General features: G+C 36.4%; 1 protein-coding gene across 3 annotated transcripts in view; it reads right to left on the bottom strand.

The window, feature by feature from the left end:
- LOC134654620 (paired box protein Pax-6) overlaps positions 1-23,458 on the bottom strand; it is a 93,488-nt gene that overhangs the window by 29,110 nt on the left and 40,920 nt on the right. For all 3 annotated transcript variants that reach the window (XM_063510086.1, XM_063510087.1, XM_063510088.1), the window contains exons 4-5: positions 16,878-17,058; positions 4,935-5,148 (exon numbers count right to left, since the gene is read on the bottom strand). In XM_063510086.1, coding sequence (XP_063366156.1) covers positions 4,935-5,148; positions 16,878-17,058 — 395 coding nt within the window. The remainder of the gene's footprint in view (positions 1-4,934; positions 5,149-16,877; positions 17,059-23,458) is intronic.

Genomic DNA, 23,458 nt, shown 5'->3' with positions numbered 1-23,458 from the left:
AGCTACTACAGGCCGGCCAGGTCTAGGGTCATCTTCAATACTCTCCCTTCCGCGTTTAAACTCGCTTGACCACTTTTGAATGGTAGATAAAGAAGGAGCAGACTCACGGTAAACACAATCCATTTCCTCTTTTATGGTTTTTTGATTTTTACCCTGTTTTGTCAAGAATTTTATCACGCATCGATGTTCTAATTTAGTTAACATTGTCAATTCGCACAGGATGTTCATGTTTGTTCAGCAATTGCAGAAAAACAAAAGACTATCTCGGTTCGAATTATACTTTTTTTTAATGTCAATGAATAAACCTTAGCGGCCAGTAACGAAAGAAATTTTAGAAGAGGTCGTAAGATATCAATACCGAGAATATTTTGAACGCCCCTCGTATTCGCGCCCGAATACTTTGTAAGTTCATAACACGCTTAAAATATGAAACTCCGGAGTACAAAGCGAACTCCACAAACGAGTCGAGTCGGCCGAGACTAGGGTTGCCAGATACAAATTTAGAATTTCCTGACAAAATTCCTGATTTCCGAATATTTTTCCTGACATTCATATTTTTCACGGGGAGGGGGGGACTGACTAGCCGTTAGCGATGGCCATGTATATGTACGCTTGATTAAAGATTTGTTAATTACAAGTTGAGTGGATTTCATTTATTATTTTTTTACAATGTTTTTGATTATTTAAGTATATAAAAAGGTACTTTATAATAAAGTCTATCAATTAAAAAAATTCCTGACATTTTCGTATTCCGTCCCCATTCCTGGCAAAAGGCCAAAATTCGTGACATGTCAGGAAAATTCCTGTCATCTGGTAACCCTAGCCGAGACTCGTAGCATTCGAGTCACGCGCCAAACAACGCCTCGGTAAAGTGCTAGGAAAAGTCGGCGACGTGGGGTCAGGCGGTTAGGCGGCGCGTTTAGTTGCTTTATCCTACGAGTTTTTTGAAAAATGGTACATTTTCTAAAATATGTCAAGTTTTGTTAAACATTAAGTAAATTATGTACAAAAAAGAGTTATTTTTGACGTGATCGACGTGACGTTTTGACTTATATAAAACGATGAACACCGGTAGCATGCACGAAAAAGTGTCACGTTGTGGACAGATCTCCATGGTAACGTTGTAGACAGATCTCCATGGTAACGTATAAAAGTATGCAATTATTCATCAATGTTTTCTTATGACGTTATCACGCAAAATTACCGTTCATAAACCGACTTTACAGTTAACCATATTTTTTTTTAATTTGAAAACAAAATCTAACAAGTGTAAAACAAAGACTGACAAAAAATATGAGGAATCGGTGACATAGTGTTGGACCCTCAACGGTTTAGGAGCCGGTTATTTATTTTATACTAATATTTTGAAAAATAGGTGTATAGTTTTCGCCATAGATAAGGCAAAACAAAAAACTTATATAACGTACACTTAAACAAAATGATCGAAAACAATTTATGAATTTGTCTAAAAAGTGCCTGTCAAAAGTTTATACAGAGTTGCGTTTACTTTCTTCACACCTCCTAAGTTTTGTGAAAGTTAGCACTTTTACAAAAATATGTTTATCTCTAAGTTTCAATGTTATGACATTATTTCGAATAAACCACGCATGAAAATATACATGTGAAAAGTGCAAAGAGAAATCAGGTAACAAAAACTTGTTTATTTCCTTTCTGTACAGGTTTTACGTAATTCATCTTTAAATTTCAGATAAGTAATATGCTTTTGTGATTATCAAAGTTCTCTTTCCAAATCAAAATAATGGATAAAATTAAGTAAAAAAAAAAGTGTAACTAGATTGTTATATAACGCGGTACTATACAGGGTGTTGTCTGTAACACGAGCAAATAATTAAAACATATATTATACTCCTCAAACTATAAAACATTTGTTAAACAACTTGAAAAAAATATGAATCCTTTAGACTTCCTCTTTTTCATACAAAATAAATATTGCCTTCAATGTACGCTGACATCAGTGTATTTGACGTTGCTTGTCACGCTTTAATTAAACATAACAAAATTTGCAATACATTTTGCGTCTTAGAATAAACTTTAAAGTGTAATAAAAATCAAAACATACTTAAGTTATTTTTAAAAGTTGCTGAACAAATGTTGGTCTGTTCGAGGAGTACAGCCTACAGTTTAATTTATTGCTCCTCAGGAAACACCCTGTATAACCTTTGCTTCTCAACTAAGTATCACTTAACCCGTCCACTGCTCCCTAAGCAGCCACCTAAGGTATCCCTTACCTTAGTTACCAAACTATTTCGCGTTCCCTTAAAACCTCCCTTAAAATTGAACTGTCTTCCCTTTGTGCGACACGGAAGGCCCTTTGCTCATGTGACACGTTTGGGTCGCAGTTGACTTGCGTCTTGGGTCGGGTCGACTGTCAACGGTCACTCGAGGTCACGTTAGCGACCTCAAGTGGAATACTTACTGCTGAATTTTATTTTGACTTAAAAACGGTGGCTTACTTTGAACAAATATGGAAATACTCGGCGTAAGAAACTAGTAAAATGATATATAGTCAGATTGTAAGATAATTCATAATATATTTATTTCAGGAAATACCGAAGTATCAATAAGAGCAGTACAGTGATCCCCACACTAGGCACAGCCTGTATCGTGGGAATCTTAGAGAAATACCGAATAATGAATTTGCCACTATAGATATCAAAGCAAATTTTACATTTTAGGTAAATAAGAAATTTTTATCTATTATCCTAACTAAAGTCTCAGTAAGTTAAAAAGGTAAGTAAATAAACTGTTTATGTGAATGTACTTAATTATGTGTGTATGTATGTAAATATGTAGGGATTTAATTCGATGTAGTAAGATTTCAATAACATGACTTCCGTGAAACACAGTCTTTTAAATTAAAACGAGTCACTATATATTTTAAGTAAGAGATCGATTATTATAGGATTTTTACTTAAACTGTAATTATATCACCTTATTTCGGCTAACAGACCAAATCTTTACAAATATCTCCATGCCAATTCCTCCTTAGACATTGTTTTTAGGGTTCCGTACCCAAAGGGTAAAAAACGGGACCCTATTACTAAGACTTCGCTGTCCGTCCGTCCATCCGTCCGTCTGTCACCAGGCTGTATCTCATGAACCGCGATAGCTAGACAGTTGAAATTTTCACAAATGATGTATCTCTGTTGCCGCTATAACAACAAATACTAAAAAAAAAAAATATTTAAGGGGGGCTCCCATACAACAAACACGATTTTTTTGCTCTATTTTTTGTTGATGGTGCGGAACCCTCCGTGCGCGAGTCCGACTCGCACTTGGCCGGTTTTGAAGTCATAACAAGCATATACCTATACCTACCCTACCAGCAGGCATAAAACACAAAAGAGGGAACGGTATAATCTCCGCAAGTCTGAAGTCCCCCTAAGAAGCGGAGGGGGTAGGAAGGGGGGGGGGGGGGGGGGTTAGACCTAAAGGCAGCATTAATATTTCGTAAGTTCCAATGTGCAGCAGAAAACCCGTTTTATTTTTGACGCGAAAGTTTTGACATAGTTCCGTTTCCGTTTGCGAAATAGGCTTTGTAAATCTTTAGGGAAAAGTGTACGTACATCAAAGGGGCCTTTTGCGTTTTCCTGTTACATAAATAGATGTTGAAAGATTATTGACTAATACAAGCTGCTGGAGAATTTGGGCCACTAAAAGTATGTAGGCCATGATAAAACCTGCCTTTTAACTCGAAATAAAGAACAGTTATACCTTTTATCCTTATACCTAAGGGCTTGAGCAAAAAGGTGATGTTTATATTTCATATTTGTATCCGATAATTCCTGCAAAGCACGGTGTAAGTCCCTTCACGAACCTTAAGAGGGAGTCATTAAGAGGAGGATTCAAAATTGATTATTATAATGAATTTTTAAACCCTTTAATCAAGGGAAAATGTCATGAAATAAGTCACATGGAAACTAGACTATATTTGGAAGGGCAGACACCAATCAAAATCTTAAAAGGCTAAACGGCTCGATGGAAAAAAAATCACGAATAAATGTCTAGATTTGTTTTGTATTGAAATTTTGACATATCTCTAAGAGATGACAGCTATGTATAGTACACATGTATACACTAATCAGTTCGTCAGATACGGTCGTTGCAAGCCAGGCTTTACCGCATATTATATTACACAACCAGACATCTGAGCACTGTATTCATATTAGATAATGTCGACGCATCTGAGAGCTGTCTTCACGGTACATTAACGACTGAACTCGGTCTGAAATCGCTACAACTTGGAACAATGGAGGTGAGAAGGGTCACTCTAGCTTTATATTACTTACACATTGACTACGTGGTCTATGTAAGTAAGTACGTCAGTTGGTCTTGTTAAGTTTATAAGTGGTTTTGTGATACGTCACACCATTTAGGCATACTTTCATAGTATGTATTTTGCTTTATTATTTAAGCTAGTTACTCATTTTGGTGTTTACGTGAAAGTACAAAAATATTATTTTTCCTGTAGGGACGCAAAAGAAATGGGAAGGGTGTGTTGTTTTTTTTTAATTCACTCAATATATTTTCTCTCTCTGCACCAATTGTATAGGTATCTCTGTTTGGCCCTATGGTTGACGGGTAGAGAATGCCATTTGGCATTAAGTTCGCCATTTGTACATTGTTGTATATATTTTGTACAATAAAGTTTAAATAAATAAATAATAAATAAAAATGACAGAGCGGAGGAGAAAAGAAAATATTGAGAGGAAATAAAGGTTTGCCTCTAGCACCTTATTTTTACAAGTTCCCTTGACTTGAGGAAACTATACCTTACCATCAGTCAGCTTGGGAAGCCGGTAAAGTATACTCCTTCGAGGGTGCGAAGATACATCGTGTTTTCACCATTTATCTAAATCATGGTATTCTGTACACACTTTCTAATAGCTATTGCTCCGGCGGGCTGCACTTACCTCTCTTATGCTCCTCACTGCTCGGCCGGTTCAGCTGGGGCGGCAGCGGCGCTGGCAACGTCGGCGCGGGCGCTGGTAGCCCCGGATACCACCACCCCGTCGCCGCTTGGCCGTTGAACATTCGTAACTTCTCGTACACGCTGTCGTTCTGCGCGGACGCAGCTTGTTCTTTCTGCGATGCTAGGTTGCGGAGTACTCGGTTTATTGAAGAGACCTGAGGGGGAAAATGGAATTAGGTAGTGAATGTCGCAATTTGTGCAATCAATCTGTTATATTAGTACACATTTGTTGATAAATAATTGGGTGGTAAAATGGTCAATCCAAAAAAACAGTTCAATCGTCACTGAAATCGTCTAAAACGAAAAAAAAGTGTAGCGTGAACTCAGCAAAGTCGAGTTACGTAGCAGAAAAGTTTTTCAAAGTTCGTGGGTAACTTATTTATTTAATTATGAATCTAAAAAGGTGTTTCCCAATATTTTCCCACGAGTTATTTTATAAATGTCGCCTCAACTTAATAAAATGGCACACGAAAATATTGTTTACAAAATATCCCACACGAAACTACGAATATGTAGGTACAGTCGCCATCAGATTTATCGGAGCGGCCAAGGAGTTCACAATATCTGAACAAGCACGCTAACGCCTTGACAATAGAGACGTGTTCAGATATTTTTAGCACCTTAGCCGCTCCGATATATCTGATGATGGCGATTGTACATAACTAATCATCCCTCCTATATCCTACACGACACGACTACTCTAATAGGAAACAAATTGCGACCCCTTAACTTCAAAACACGTGTAATTTAAAATCTAATATGATTACTAAATTCCAATCGGGCCCACAAAGGGGCAGATTAGACCCCACCCACCTCCCAAACCCCAATATCTATCTACTTTCGGAAAAACCACGCATGCGTTAAAAACCAACCCACACAAATGTACATGCCTATTTTAACACGTAACTAGGGTTCCCAGATGGTAAGGTTTTATCTCACTTTTATCAGTTTTTTTTTCGGCAAGAATAGGTAGGTACAGAATACCAAGACTCTTTACAAATAATTTTGACGATTTTTTGACATATTGTAAGCAGATCCTTAACCTTTTCGACGCCGTGTCAAACAAAAAAGCTGTCACGCTGACGCCACGTCACCGAAGTGTCAAAACTGAAATTGAACTTTATGCATATGCACGTAGGTCTATGTTGCTCTGTGGTCTGTGACCGATTAATCGGTATCTGGCGTTGAACCAACGGTGCGGATATATCGGTTATTGGCGTCCAAAAGGTTAAGATTTTTATGTGAATATACTCATGGACAAATAGTTACTAAATTACAGCACTTCAAGTAATTTGAAAATTAGTAACTACCTAATCTTTTTTTTGCATTCCTTTAAATTTTTATTAAGTACCTAAATTTATTCGTAAATACCTTTTCCTATAGGTAAGTTTTGAGCTTCAGGTCTTTTTATGCAGGAGTATTTTTTTCTAGTGATGAATTTTAAGTTCTGGATTTTTTTTCTATACTTACCTATTCACTTTCCATGTTTACATTAAATAGCGCAAAAAAACCTCGTAAATGTTGTAATACGCACAGATTTTACAGGAAAAGCCATGTTTCAACATATTTCAAGTTCGCAGCCGGCAACCCTGCGTTACTATATGTAGGTATGGAGATATAATATCTGTTTTCTTGTTGCCAATGGTAACGCTGAAATAGACTGGGGGCCGCGCATACAAAATGCGTGTGTTTTCTTTGTGGTAGAATGATGGTTTTTTGTTACGATAGTGAGGTTGCTGAAATAAGAGTATGTAGTATGTTTATATATATAATAGTACATATATGTTGTGTTGTGTACGGTAAACAGCAAAATTTTAATTATTATGTAAATAAAGTGGTTTTGAAAAATCGTAATTTTAAAGTACGGAACACAGAACAGATTTTTTACTTTTTATTTCTTTTCTTACGGACTAGAAATTTTGATAGTCAGATAATAATAATACTCTATCACAAACCTTTGAAATTTAATCTAGAATCATTTTGTATATGTACAATAATGCAATATTTTTATTTTCTCATTGATATAATTTTCTTATAAGCCACTCTTATTAGACAATTGATAAGGTAAACGTCCTCGAGATGCTGATGCCCAATAGATGACACCCTGCTGTCACCTCTATTGACAATGAGTTAAGTTTCAAGATGACATGTACTGGTACCGCGTCGAGCACCAGTACGTTTACCTTAAATGTTTACATTTTTTACTTCTATAAGCATTTTATTTACATTCCTAATAATATCGCAAAATCCAGTATTTATAATTTTTGTCCAACTTAGTCTCGTCGTCATAACCACTGTGCAACAAAACGCCAAAAACCTACAAAATGCAAACAAAATTTTCCGAACACAGTGAAAGGTACAGTCGGGCAGAATTTAAGCGGCACGATACACTCGGCGCCGTAATGCCGCATTAATCCCGTGTTACACTAATGGAAGGTAATGTGCGCTGGAAAACAGATTTGCTGGCGGGTCAGTTTTTAACCGATTGCAAAAAGGTTTGTAAAAGATTTTGCCTAAAATAGGTAGGTAGGTACATATTTAAGAAACTTATGATACAAAAAAATTGTCTTCTACGAAATGTTCATCATTTTCATATGACATAAAAGATTCACTTCATGATCACTGGTAACTATTGCAGATAAAGTGCCGCAGAAAAAAATAATCTTTATTAAGCTTAGATATTCAGGTTTCGTATTGATGCCTCAGACATATTTATAACACAGATAAAAACCTCGTGGGAACACACATATCACTACTGAATTACACACAAAAAAGAACCAGTTTCACGCTACGCAGCGCCGTAAAGGTCATTTTAGATCCCAATTTCATACGCAACGCACTCTCTAGTATCCTAATAAGCGATTGGAAAACCAATTATGGATTTAAATCCTTCCCCAATCAGATAGCATGACAAAAAAAGACCTTCTATTCTAAACGCCAAAAACATTTCGAATTTCGAATCCGGCCAATAGGAGAGGTGCATTTAAAACACAAATTCTGTTTCTGACAGCTCCCTGGCCAATCAGATAGGCTGGCAAGATTAAAGCGTTCGTGTTCGAATTTTAAAGGATTTATTTTTCTATTTCATGAATTTTTATCGAAAGCGGTCAGGTGTCGGAGACGTGGAATAGATGTTAATAGATTCTATTTTCGAAATTTTGATCGACAGCCATTGAATGAGTGTTCAACGACAAATTTGAAATTGAATTCCTTTGTTTTCAAACAGCTTTTTTCACTTATGTCTAAAAAGCTTGAAGGCTTTGCATTTCAGTTAGAAATGAAAATCTGAAATGTCATTCTTTAAAATAGAACCACTTAAAAAGTGATCGTGCTTTAAACCTATCTACTTGTATTCTAACGTATGTTTTTTACAATTCGTAAAAAATTGAAAATTGTACAGAAAGTCGCAAATCAAATTATGCAGTTTAAAAAGCGCACGTGTTGTATTTTTTTTCTTTTATCTGTGATCGTATTTGCTCAGATGTCATTATTTGAGCAAAGGGGCTAATTCTTCTGCCGCATCATACGCAAGAACGCACGCAGCCGTCGTTTTTTTGTGGAATTGTTAACTAATTGGTTTTGTGTATCGGTTTAACGTTCAAAAAGTTAACCGTTGTCCAAATCACCTTTATTAAATTTGATAATATTTAAATTTCATTAATGTCAGCTATTTGTAGAAATGAATTTGATTCTCTTTTCAGTAGCGTGTACCAACTTTTCGTCCAACGGGGTAATTTATTTGAAGAATTTTAGTTTACTCATTATAAATATTATAATAATTGTACCTTTTATCTGTATTTCTCTAAAAGTACAGTTTATTCCCTTACTTTCGCTTTTACTAAACATGGACTTATGCCCTTTCGCCCCGAGACCTCCGAATTAGTGTCCAGTGATGTATGTAACGGGCCTAAAACTTTGTACTCACGCACCCGCGTGTGCAGGGGGCTTTAAAGAGATTTAAAATATATATTTTTAGACAACTTTGATCGTAAGTGTTTGAAGCCAATGGCTACGCTAGTTTGAATTTTTTGTGCACAGTGGTTTAGGACGCTATACGGTGTTAGTCAAAGATCTAAAAAATTGTTTTTTTAAATGTTTTACACATTTTGTCGCTTCGTTTTAGTAGGTTTTTATAGATACGTATGAACGACATATTAAAGTAAAATAAATTTATTCATTACGTTCAATAAAGAATTAGTAAGTGGGTACTAGTGTACCTAACCTAATAAAGGAGGTAATGTGCCATATAACTTGATATAACTCTACTAAAGTTTGTTCAACTAGACTTCATAAGTTGAAGAACTTTTTTACCAAACTTTCAAAAGCCTTTATCAAGCTTCAACCATTATTACGATGCAAAGCTGACACGTTCAATAATTAACAGCTGTCACGAATATCGAAAATGACGGCCAGTCAAGCCTGAAATCTGGCAACTACCGTACATGGCAGTAACGCGACACCAGCACGACGGTCGGCACAAATATCTACACTAAATTGAATCTTATACTGTTGAGATAAAGTTCATCATTGTATAAATTGTGTCGTCGGTTTTGTAACGTAAAACGATATCGCACTTTCGTTTCACGACCTTGCGTGTAATTATTTCGTTTATTTTGCTAATTTTGAAGGCATCTTGGTATCTCACTTGGTATGATGGGCAATGGTGTGCAAAAATGCCAAATTTCATAATATTTTCACCGAAAAATTGTGTAGCAAATTTTAGTAAAACTTTACAGCTGCATTTTATGTTATTATAAACATAAATATATTTGTTTTCTTATTTTTCAGATCCCATTTTGTCTGAAAAGCCGCAGCTTAACAAAGTTAACAAACAAACAAACATTATCAAGCATTAATTATATAGGTATAAATTCAACCTTTCCAAACTTAGACAACAATTAAAACTAGTTTACCAACTCAAGTTCCCTTTGCCCTACAAAACGTCACTAACATTAATATGATCTACGCCGATAAAATCTCTATCTAATTAAAAGTTAACGTATCATATTTCGCAGTGATAGCTCTCATAGATCATTCGATGCGCGGGCGTTCCTGCGTCACTTACTCATTTCAAAACCAAAACAACTTTTGTAAATTTTTACTAACAATCAATTTCATATTTTATCCTCAGCACTTTAAGGTCTAAGTTGGACTGGAAGTAAACATGTCCCTGTTCGTTCTGGATCTGTCAGTTGACAGTTGACAGGTGTCAAGTGAGCCGCGCGCGCAGCTCATTACGTGACATGGCGATAGATCATCTAGCGAGCGATAGTGTTAGAGATCCAGCCGCTGGTGGTCCTTCGGATTATTGACAGTTTTGGTCAATTTCGCTAATGCGACATTTTGTTTACGAATATTACAAAATGCTTCAGTTTTTCTAGTCTTTTTTTGCCCTTGTGACGCAAAATTCTTTCTGGCGCTTCATTTAATACAATCAGGTAGATTTAGGTTCGTAGTATCATGGAATGGTGTTTTTGCTGTAATAGAATTTAAGTCATTGTCAATAGAGGTGACAGTAGGGTGCTAGGGTGTCATCAAGTGGGCTGTCCAGCACTAGTACGTTTACCTTACTCGTAAAAAGGAATTTTTAGTAGCATTTACGCAACAAAAGTAAATATAGACGACTATCTTTACGTTTTTTCACATTTGAATCGATTTTCAGGATTAAACCCCAGTGGTTCTCCGCTTTAATCTCACAGACAAAAACCGTGGGCTTGATGAAAATCCCCTCTATTAAGCCGTTACACTTTTCCAGGCCCATTCAGCATCAAACCGATACAAGATATCCGGACAAAAGCCATTACTCTGAATAGGAATTCCGTAAGAGGGTCCGTCCCCATTAGAATTACTATTACCTACATTGGTATTATCTATAAACATTTTAACGTACACGCTTAACCCGCGGAGACCCTGTTCGATTCCCCGGTGGAAAGCGGTTAGGGTGCGTCGGTTAGGGAGGTTTTTTGCTATTCTCTTAGGGCGCCGAGATTGGATAGTGCCCTGATGCACTCGTCGGGTTCATTATGGATGTTAAATTGTTGTCGGCGATTTGGTTTGAAGGGCTTTTTTAAAATGCATGAGTAATGAAATGAAGGTTGAGAATATTTTCGGGTATATTTTTCGTAGTTAAAAGGATTTTCTCATTTTGTATTAAGTGCTTACACAGCATTTCGGTACTGATCACGTTTTAGATATAACTTTACATCTAGATAGAGGATAGATAGAGCGTAATATAATTCTCAGTGAGGCATACAAGCCAAATATCACATTTTATTTCATCTTGTTTAAAGTGCTTACGCAGCTTTTTGGCCAAAGCTTGGATATACTCCAAACTTACATTTTAGAAAGACCGAAATCTAACTAAGAAACAGAAACTAAGACCAAAAAGTTGTCGATGAAAATCTACCGAATGGATTAGACAGGTTTCGAAGTCGAGAATGCAGAGAAGAGACTTCAAAATGAGTAGGTTATTTTGAGCGAATCTCCTTCCTACACATCCATACTAATATAATATTATAAATGCGAAAGTGTGTCTGTCTGTCTGTCTGTCTGTTACCTCTTCACGCTTAAACCGCTGAACCGATTGATTGATTTAGTTGAAATTTGGTATGGAGATAGTTTGAGTCCCGGGGAATGACATAGGGTAGTTTTTATCTCAGAAATCACCTTTTAAGGGGGTGAAAAGGGGGGTGGACATTCGTATGGGGAATCGATAAAAAGCAGATTGGGTAAAAATAAGCTACACAAATTAATAAATCCACGCAGACGAAGTCGCGGGCAAAAGCTAGTATAATATGAAACAGTCGTCAGCCCCTTGTAATTAACCTGTCCCTCTGGTCCCATGTCGCTTATGTCGTGAATTAAAGAGTAACTCTGCGTGACGGAGGGCGTGAGCAATGGAGTGGATTGTTTATTACTGTTATTATGACTGCTTATAGCGTTATTAGAAACAATTTTGTCATTTTCACTTTCGATCTCGTGCTCTAGTGTTGAGAATAAGAACAATTTTCATGTCCATGGCCTAGTTATATCTATAAAAGGTAAAATTTTATGTAGATAAATTTTAACCGAAACTATAAACAAAAGTTATGAATTTGTGCAGTTGTGTCAATGAATTGAATGTGTTCTACCTACATTAGCCAGATAAGCTTTATCGATGAAAGTAGCATATAAAATTTAACAAAACTTGTAGAAAGTTTTCATTTCGGAACTTTTCTGTAGAAATTCGATCGAGATCGAGAACATTCCGTATTGTAAACTTAATTATTATTTCTCGATGAGTAGGTACCTACATTGCCGCCCAGAGGCTGAATATTGTAGTTTTCAGTGTAACAACAACATAATTCGGAATGTTAATTTTATAGCAATCAAATTGCCTTAAAATAGGTTCGCCACCAACAAATGTTTGTTCTACTCAAAGCTTTTAATCAAACATATCAATATCACCTAGCTAGTTAACACTATAATTCCACGTAATCGACACCACACTTCATTTACAACCGTTTTGCGTGTAAAAACAAAAGCTGGCTACATAATATACTTTACGGTCGGAAGCCCCGAAAATGCTCGACGGTAGCGTTTTGGCGGTGTCGGGTTGCGTAGCCCACTGTGCGATCGAACGTATTTAAATTACGAACGTGTCTTTAATTTGTATTTAACGATTTTTGGATTTAATGGTGCTTGGATTTGGTTTTTCAATGTTCCGTTTTTTTAGTATAGATTTGATTGAAAAGTTTACAAATTGAGTCTACTTAAATATTAATATAAATTATACGTCTCCACGGTAGGTGATTGGCGGTGTAGGGTCGCCGGGCCCACTGTGCGATCGAACGCAATTGAATTACGAACGTGTCTTTAATTTGTATTTAACGGTTTTTGGATTTTTGTCAATGATCACGATCAGTGCTTTAAGTAAACAAAACAACATTTTTACTAATAAAAACTAATAATTATAATATTATAAATGTGCAAGTAATTATCTATGTCTGTTTGTCTGTTACCTCTTCACGCTTAAAACGCTGAACCTATTTCACTCGTTAATATAAAATATCAAACCGAAACATTAGAAATAAATACCTATTCATAATTTACACTCATAGCTATTTCGATGAAAATTCCCCGACATTTTCATAAATTCTGGACTTACCCGTCAATTCCTATGGCATAAGCAGTTGACGTTAATCCGTGACAAGGGCAGCGATAGTCGATCCATGGGGTAGCACGCGAGTGTGAAAGAGGCAACAAATGTTCTGTGCATTCACGCGTAAACGGGGAATTATAGTAGGACGGCCGGGAGGTGAAATGACGTAAGTTGGATTGTGGAGTTTCCTTCGGCGCGTTTATATTTTTTATTAGGTATGTAAGGACGTTTCATTTCTGGATTGAAATAGAAGCCATTTTTATATTAGATATAAAGAAGTACTGCTGTAACGTGGTTACTAAAATTGTGTCTTATATTTTTTCTGTTTGGCATCCTCTCAAAAAGGTACTTATACATATTTAGATAATAAAAAAAAGAAAAATGGAAATCCAGAGTAACAGTATTAAGATCTTAAAGATTATTACCATTATCATTTGAACCAGCCAAAGAGTTCGTTTTAAGATCGGTAATAACTAAGTTAATTACTTTTTGGTCAAATCTCTATTAATCTCTATTTTTGGTCAAACAAAACAATATTCCTCAATATCAGCAAATTACAATTCACTCACGAAATCAAACCATTACGAATCCCTATACAAGGCACACTTATACGTACAAACTCGCCCACAGCTACAAACATACAGATATAAGTACAGAAGTAATCAACGCGCTCCCCACAACTCGAGTTACGTCCTTTTACCGCCGAGCGGCAATCGATTGTTCCTCGTATTTTTGTCCGCTTTCAGTTGGTAAGAAACATCACGCCCATTCGACCGTTATGACTAGACGACGTCACGCACGACATGTAACCGTCCCGCTCTAACACATGTGTCCGCGTATCCATTGTACTCACCTATTTGCCCAGTGGGCCGAGTGCGTAGGTACGACAGTCATAAAAATAGCCCCTTTGGCGCCGAATCTCCTAGGGGCTCACGGTATTTCGATTTTGTCCTCTTGTTAGGGGGGTGGTAGGTAACTCCGTGTACGTCGACACTTATAAGCGTTATCTATCGCGAGTATCTATTCTACGTGAAGGTCATTGAACTACGATTAAGCTTTCGCCAAAAAAATATTTATCATTTTTCTGAAGTTTAGTAGTTTAGTAGCAGCGAATAAATATTCTATTTATACGCGAAGTTAAGATTTATTTCTCGTAGAAGTAAAAGTTGGAAATAAATCCACCTTTCCACATCCATTTGTAGATGACACGCAACACGTCCACAAAACCTCGACACTCGAAATTACAAAAACTTTTTTTGCGTCGCCTTCCATTGTGTCGCCGAGTGTTTACATTATTCTCCGCTTTTGGGCAAAAACACGAATTCGTAGTTGTGATATTATTGACGTGGTACTTTGGAAAAATAATTTTAATTTTTTGCTCTCATTGGCCGGGCAGATGTCGCATGGTTCGATTACGGGCCGTGTCATTTTGCACACAGCTTTATTTATAATCGCCTACGCGATACTTTTCGTAGAGTTTTTTTTTCTAGTTAATTATCTCTGTGTTTAAGAAGTTTTGAGCAAAGTTTACTGTGAGTCGTTTCACGATGAATTTAGCCGTCTGTTTGGTGTTTCTTGCCGTAATTAGATTTTACGTTACTTTAGACACGAAAACAAATATAGCTTTAGTAGCTTTTTGCATACATAATACAGCTTTGAGTTGAATTCAGAACGAATGCGAGTCGGGAAATATCTGTTTCTGTTTTTAGGGAGACATCTTGTGGTTTTTTAATGAAGTAAAACTGGTAAATAATTATGAAATTAAAGTTTAAAATATATTAAAAGGCACAGTCCGATTTTCTGTGTTTTCAGATCAATTTTCTATCACGTCTAATGTGTAATCATGTACCTAACGTAACATAACTATAGTCTTTGTTTTTTACTACCTATGAAGTATTACCCACAGGAAATAGTATATAGAATGCTCCTTTGTTTCTTACATAGAAAATGTATAGCGTAGTACTTTATATAATTAAATTATTAGGTTCAGAACTTAAATTTGACGCTTTTATATTATAAAAAATTATAAACCATAACCAAACAAAAGATTCTGAATTTTATTATGTAAACACACGAAATCGAGTTTATTAGCTTTATTATTCCAACAGCCGTTTCAAAAATTTATGAACTGAACTATAATGGGCTACTTTTGAATGGCCATCACAAAGAGCTAATAAAATGACATCATCAAATATGTCGGCCGGCGATTTCATAAGCAGTCATCAATAATGCGTAGAATACCCGTATTATACTGAGTAGGGTCCATGGGTCCATCTTCAAAAGGGACAATGACCCCTGTCGGCCGAAACATATGGTCGCCGATTGTAACGTGAAATTTTTCTAATCGCAAAATTGGATTAAGAATTTGTGTTGGGGTTTTGTCTGGATTATTTTGACGTTGGCCCAATGGGCTAACATGTGCTGAATTCGGACTCTATTCAAAATATTTTTTGTCTGATATAAATTATAAAATATTAAACTGAGCGTCTGATCACAGTCGATAGCGATGATAACCACATGAAAAAATGTTACAAGATTATATTGATGAAAATGCTTCAAATAAAAGTTTTAAAATTCTCAAGATATGCAGGCTTCTAAAACACCTCGCTATCTCGAAGTTATGCAAATATAAATACCGAAAATAAACCCCAAGACACATTTAAAGCAAATAAGCTAAATTGTTTTGACGTTGTACCGACACTGGCCACGCATGGCACGCCAAGGTGAACGAAAAGCGATCTTATCTTTCAGATTACGGCACTGAGGTATAAAACTTATAATGGATTATATAGAGTAATTATACTCTTGTCTATAAGTTCATAATAATCATAATACAGCGTTTATGACGTCAGGCTATTGTTTTTGTTAGGTCACGTGTGTTGAGCCAAGAATTGTATGCGAGTTTGAAGAGTATGCAAATCATAAATTACATTAAATAAACACTGTAATATTATAGGTAATTGAGAAACTCATGCATAGGCATAGGCTTGATGTTTAAAAGTGAGATAACTTCTCCTTTGTACTTGATACACGTATAAAGAAAATAATGTTTTCTATTTTTTGTCCACATAAGAATTGTGGGCGTACCCCTGTGTTTTTAGCCACATGTTTCCTTATTCTATCTTATTTCCCTTCTTTGGCAAACAGGAAAAGTAAAAGTAATTATGTTGATATGGAAGAGAAAGTAAGTGACTAAAAGCAAACAAAACGAGACTATTTTTACCGTCGAATCTGATTAATCTAAGGGTTAAATAATAATAAGTGTATTATTTACGAAAAAAACAATCAATATGTTAGCTTTCAGTACGGATCAACAAAGTAAACAAGTTATAAAACTTAAAGGGGCCACTGATTAACAGTTCGCCGGACGATATTGGCCTGTCAGTTAGAACAAAATGTTGACAGTTCCGAACAACTGACAGGCCGATATCGTCCGGCGGACTGTTAATCAGTGGGCTCCTTTAGGTTAGTGCGGTTCAGCAAGAACGCAAAACCAAATCGGATTGGAACGCGAGCCAAATCGGTCTTAGATACCTTTATCATTGGCCTCCGATCCATACTTAAAGCAACACAGTAAGTATCATCACGCTCCGGGATTGTTGAGCCGTTTAGGGTCCTAGCTAAACTGGCTGTTCAATACTTGCCCTATGGAATGTCCATATTGGGCAAGTATTTAGCTAGAACCCTAAATGGCATAACCATCACGGAGCGAGTACAAGATAATCTACAAAACTAAGTACTCACGCTAGGTATATTGTCATTATTGCACACGTTTTCGCTGAGCAGGCGATCTCGGATCTCCCACGCGAAGATCGAGGGGCACTCCCGCTTGTAGTCGGCGATCTTGGACACTACCGGGGTCGTGGCTACCCGCGGCTTCGAACCCCCGATGGCGCGGGGCTTGATCGACCCCGTCTCGTAATATCTGCGTGCAAAGCTGAACTTAATTTGGACGAGGGAATGTCGTGGGAGCGTAGTTAGTTAAAAGCTAGCAATGGGTCAAATTTATTTCAGAATGTCACTTCTGTGGATCAAAGATCAAAAGTTAACGACACGTGTCTATAGGAAGCATACAATAAAATGTGTATGACCCAAATAAACGTAGTTACAGAAAAGTTTCAAGTCATAATCTGCCGGCAATTCGTTAATAGACAGATCTCAGGGACATATCATGCAAACATTTATTCATTCATCATTATTTTGTATCAGATACAGAAGTCCTTGAACAAAATAGGTACCTAATGCAATTGTAACACTGGTATAATAATATGTTAAAGCATAGCTTCGGTAAGATCTTTGACACTACCGGGGTCGTGGCTACCCGCGGCTTCGAACCCCCGATGGCGCGGGGCTTGATCGACCCCGTCTTGTAATATCTGCGTGCAAAGCTGAACTTAGTTTGGACGAGGGAATGTCGTTGGAGCGTAGTTAGTTAAAAGCTAGCAATGGGTCAAATTTATTTCAGAATAGGTCAGTTCTGTGGATCAAAGATCAAAAGTTAACGAGACGTTTCTATTATAGGAAAGCATACAATAAAATGTGTATGACCCAAATAAACGTAGGGACAGAAAAGTTTCAGGTCATAATCTGCCGGCAATTCGTTAATAGACCTAAGGGACACATCGTGCAAACATTTATTCATCATTATTTTGTATCAGATACAGAAGTCCTTGAACAATAATAGGTAATACAATTGTAACACTGGTATAATAATAATATATGTTAAAGCATAAAATTTCATTCTATGGAACTTGCTAACTATGTAAACAAAAGTCACTAGTAAGTTCATATTTTTTTCACAGTTTTAATATGGCGGTTTGTTTACATAGTTAGCAAGTTCTATAGAATGACACTAGCTTCGGTATGATCTTGGACACTACCGGGGTCGTGGCTACCCGCGGCTTCGAACCCCCGATGTGGCGGGGCTTGATCGACCCCGTCTCGTAATATCTGCGTGCAAAGCTGAACTTAGTTTGAACGAGGGAATCCAGCCAAAGCAATTATTTTGTCAGTTTACTGTATGGCTACCACCAGTTTGCCACTGACATAAACGCCATCGAGGACGTAATTTACTTTCTATGCATCTCGCTCGTACTCGCATATTAGCGCGAGCGAGATGTATAGAAAGTAAATTACGTTCTCGATAGCGTAAATTATGTCAATTTTGACACTGTCAGTGACTCATGGTACGGGATCTGTTAAAATGAATACGGGAACGGTAAAGTGAAAAACGGCATAGAATCTAAAACGTCAAAATAACAGCGTCGGTATATATTTTATTTTAACACTAAAACGTCATGCGTCAGGAATTCTGGCTTTGGCGGGCTTTTTGACTGGACGGAATAACTCTATTTTTAACGTAGGTAAACCTTTTTCTTTTTTACTCCAATTTCGGACATATTCGGTAAAAAACAGTGAAATATTTCGATGAACACGGAAACGGTGGTTCATTTAAGTGCAAATTGGAGACAAAAATATATGAAATAAATGATCTGAAAATTCAGCGAAGCTAACTAAAATAATAACAGACATACTCGTACTTCTAGGGATCACTATGGTAAGCCTTTTTCTAAAAGACACTTTAAGTTAAAAGCAATACCGTTTACTTACATTCAGAAAAGTTACTTTACTGAAGCTCCATTACATACAAAAAAGGACTTTACTGCTGATTAAATAGAGTTCTTTTTATTATCATCAAATATATACTTACTCAAATCAATAGGTCGAAAGTTGTAGCATAAAGTATAGGACATATGACTGTTTAGTTCTGTGTGTTTAGTTTCGGGTGTAAGGATGTAGGCACTCGACATCGGTATTGTGTGATCGACATGTGTCGATGCTTCGACAGTCGATACCATTGTAGCGTTGACAATGTAGATATTTGGGATAAGTGGCTACAAACGGTTTGCTGAAACGTGCCGATATTAGAGATTACAATGGAGGATGGGAATTAGATGAATTTTGGATTATTTCCGGCTTGGCGGCGAATAAAATACGTTATAATTTTTCTTTGAAAAAAAAAATACTTTAGTGCATTTGAATTTTTGAAAACTAAAATTTAAATATGTACATATACATATTATTGTTGTATCAAACGTACATGAGTTTTTTTTATAGATATGACTCTACTAATAGTGCTTACGAAAATACGCCATAGGAAATATGTACATTACGTTTTTGTATCTGAACTTAATTAGAACCTTAGGAAGTTAAACAACACAGATTAAAAGTTAGACACTACGACATTTATTTTTATTAAATATAAAACTATTTTTTTATATAAGTAATAAGTATTTCAATAGAACCGTTGTATAACTGTTTTATTTTTCGTAAACTTCCAAGTAAACATTTAGCTAACTTTGCTTTTGTTCTTCATTGACCTACATCCAAACGCAAAACCAACACAATGTCAACCCTTAAACAAACAATATCCCGATGTCATCTGTCGATTCGACAATCGACTCGATTTGTTCAGCCAGGTGTCGTTCCAACAGCTTGAACAAACGATTTGGAGACTTAAGAACACCATTATAAGCTCGCTTTTCGATTGCATTTAGTTGTTACAGATTTAGAGGTCACGATACAATGGTGTTTGATATTGTTCGATCCGCGTTCGCGAAAGCAAAGTGAAACCAGAACCCACTGAAAGGGCCTGTGGGGCCTATAGAGTTCGGTAATCGCTTTCGCCTTGGGCGACAGATTTCGCGTTGGGGGTGCGTAGATTACATTTTAATTGAGTAGCAGTTTATTTAAGGTCGGCGAACTTTCGATTATGTTTAAAACTCTTGTTGTTTATTAAGTGCTGTTCGTAAACAAAACGTTTATATGTGCATAATTTGTTTTTATTTTTACAGAATTTAGGAAAATGTAGTTTTACTGTATTTTTTGTTGCAAAATTACAGTAAGCTCGAATCTATACTGCAACAAACCATTGAAACTACAATATCCGAACTAGATCAAAGCAAAACCGAAACAATACTAAACCAACTAAATTCCATTTATAACGGATTCCTCAAATTGTCGTCCGACCATCGAATTATTCCATCAAACAATAACAAATTGATTGAAATCAGTTTCGTTCCGCATACAACACAAAAAGCCAATTAATTTAATATTTCACATTCATTACCCGTTTTAATGCGAAATTGCACAGTTGCACACATTACCTATCACAAACCCACTGTGCAATTTCATATAAAGTTGACTTCTCTTATATTTTTATCGTGATCTAACCCAACTTGCTCGACGCACAGTGGGTCGGCGTAGCTATCAAAACGGGGGTGATGGCGAAGATAAGTTTCGGGGGCAAAAGGGGGCTTATCCGAGATTGTTTCTGAAGTGGTTATTCAAATGCAACTAAGTTACTGATGTAATGCAATTGTATTTATTTGAGTGGATACTTACTTAGTCTGTTGTTATGAAATTTGAGTAGTTATGGCAGGGGGTTGGAGTGAAAAAAATGCAAAGGAAAGTACTGAACCAATTAAATTGCGTAAACTTTTTCACGCTGACACGAAATGGTATTTTTTTACTGATTTAAATTTTGTAAGATGTTTGTAGGTAGGTACATTATTAAATTATTATTCACTGTCGAGACCTAAGGATGACTCACGTTAGACCGGGTCGGGGCTTCCGGCGCTTACTTTTCTATGACAAATGACAGGTGATCACGTGATGCTTTCCATAGAAAACGAAGCACCGGAAGCTCCAGCCCGGACACGGTCCGGTCTAATGTGAGTCATCCTTTAATCGCCCAGAGAAGCTTGAAAATTATCTCTGACATTGCCTTCGTGGAGAAAAGTTCTTTCTCCTGACCATGAAGGCAATGTCGATGTCGCCAAACTGTCGCCTAGCTAAAAGTTAGTAATAATCGCATTTTTCATTGCTTAAAATATTTATCATTATTTTTATTGTATTTTTCTTTACAAAACGCTTGTTATAATAATTTGTGGGAAATGTAGACCGATTTTAGAACAGCAGAGGTTAAGAATGTGAAGAAGCAGCGGGGTGGCTCTTTAATTAGGAGTCCCGCCACGCTAGCCCTCCGACGAACCCTTTGGTAATTGGCACGATAAGATCCAGGGGTGTATGGGAAATTTGGCTTTTGCTGCCACCTTGCTTGAAAGTATTTCCCATAGAATATTTGGCATAGTTTAAGTGACTTTCAATGGATTTTCTATTTTTGAAATATTTCATCAAGTTAAAATTCAAAATCAACATGTTAGTTTTAATAACAAAACTTTCGTGAGACAAAGACATATTAAATATATTAAAAACGGGTCACTCACGTATTTTAAGTCGAAAAACGCTCGACATGTTCGGCATGTTTTGTCTGCGCCGGTCCGTCACCGTAAACGCAAGCTCCTGGTGACACTTCTCGGTACGAAGTGAAACATGTCGAGCGTTTTTCGACATAGAATACGTGAGTGACCCGTTTTTAATATATTTAATATGTCAACATGTTAGTATTGACAAAATGGCTTCAGCCACCGTCTTATTTGGCATAGCCAATCATTTAGTAACTTTCGATAAATTTCCTAATGTGGAATCAATTTCCTCAAATTGAAAATTGCACAATTAAAATTGACTCAATAAATTCCAAACCTTATGGAAACGTTTTAAACGATTAAATATTCTGCTTTAAAATTAATATAAATTAGGTAATCATCATTTTACATAATCTTAAATCTTTATGGTAGTAGGCTTTAATCAATGCCTATACATATTTTAAATGGTCTTGATATAAAAATAAGAGGAATAGGTACTCGATTTTTATAGCATTATTGCATAAATTATGTAAGTAGGTAACTGATTTTATAATCTTCTACTTTCTGACTTCCTAAGCGTATTTATCAAGTAGCAAACCCATGCACACGGCCAAACATTTGTTTTCATAACAGCAAAATAATAACATGTGCCCACTGTGCAATATTTTAGGGTTCCATAATTTGCTTTCCTATAAGATCTCTTGAAGTGGCGTCAAGCAGGCTCCCGCACTAGGGGTGCCAATTACTAGAAAATAATGTTTTATTTTGATTTTTATTTAGGGGCGGTCGTGGGACAACCCTGGAAGTCATACCGTGTATTAAAAAGGCGTAGTTTCTTTGATTGACATTCTTTACATTTTTTTATTGTTTGCAATTGACTTTTAACGTCTTTGTTTTATTTGTACTCAGTGAAGTCAATCGAACAGTATTGTAGTTTGATTTCTTTGTAGATAAAGAAAAAAACATAATGAGTACACTTTAACGCATAATCATGCAAAAGATGCAATCCTCAAAACATGATAGGCACTATTTGTTACAAAATACCGTTTTAACCGTTCCCTCTTTGCCCAGAAGCATACTCAAATGGAAAGAGAAACTACGCACGACGCTTTGCTAATTCCACGCCTGTCAGTTGCATTCCGATTACAAAAACAATCGGATCCCATTCACGTTACAATAAACACTCAGCTCAAGGAGGAGGGTTGGAAGCTGATCTCCAGATAAAATCGCAATCAAACAATAAAATGGGAAATTAGAACACCCCAGCACCCGATGCGTTCCCACCTCTGGCTCCCGGAGCGCGCACATTCAACAAAAACAATACACTATGGGAATGCATATTTCTATTGATTAATTCATTGAAATTTTTCCTCAATTTTTGTCCTACAATTCGACCATTGTGCGGTTCCTTAGGCGGTATTATGGGAATTCCGTCAATTTGTGAACGCGTGGCCCTGGAATTTGACCCCTTAGATCGATTCTTAGACTTTTGTTCGCGACAATGGGTTTTGTGCTAAATAATTCGTTTATAGTTGTCAAAGTAATTATTACTATTATAGTAGTTTCTATTATGTTGGGTGCTTACTGTACTTTGTGACGTAATGTCGCGATGAATTGCTGATTTGGAGTATTTTTATCTTCATCTGTTTTAGTTTAGGAATCCACGGTTTCTTTGGAGATGTTATCTGGGTTCATTAAGCGTGGGTCCGGTTAAGTATTGATACGAAGATGCCCTATAGTAATGGACCCTATAATGGACGTGGAACCGGTAATGGGACATAAAACCACAAATCCTCTAAAATAAGTATGTAAAAGTAGTTTATAAACACTGGCAATATTTTACCATAAATAAGAGTCATAGAGCTGTTTAAGTTTGACTTTTTATTAATTTCGGTTACTTTTTAAGAAATTGGCGCCAACCCAAAAGTTGTCGTGTCACTGGAAAAAATAACCAGTAAGAATTCTTAACAACTTCGCTAAGAGAGGTGAGTTCATATATTAAATTGTAATTAATTATTACTTGGTGTAAACTAGAATGTGTTTTGTTAATTGCATCTA

The sequence above is a fragment of the Cydia amplana genome, chromosome 15, assembly GCF_948474715.1.
Source record: "Cydia amplana chromosome 15, ilCydAmpl1.1, whole genome shotgun sequence".
Classification (NCBI taxonomy): Eukaryota; Metazoa; Arthropoda; class Insecta; order Lepidoptera; family Tortricidae; genus Cydia; species Cydia amplana.
Note: the sequence above shows the minus strand (reverse complement) of the source record. Positions and strands in the feature narration are given on the sequence as shown.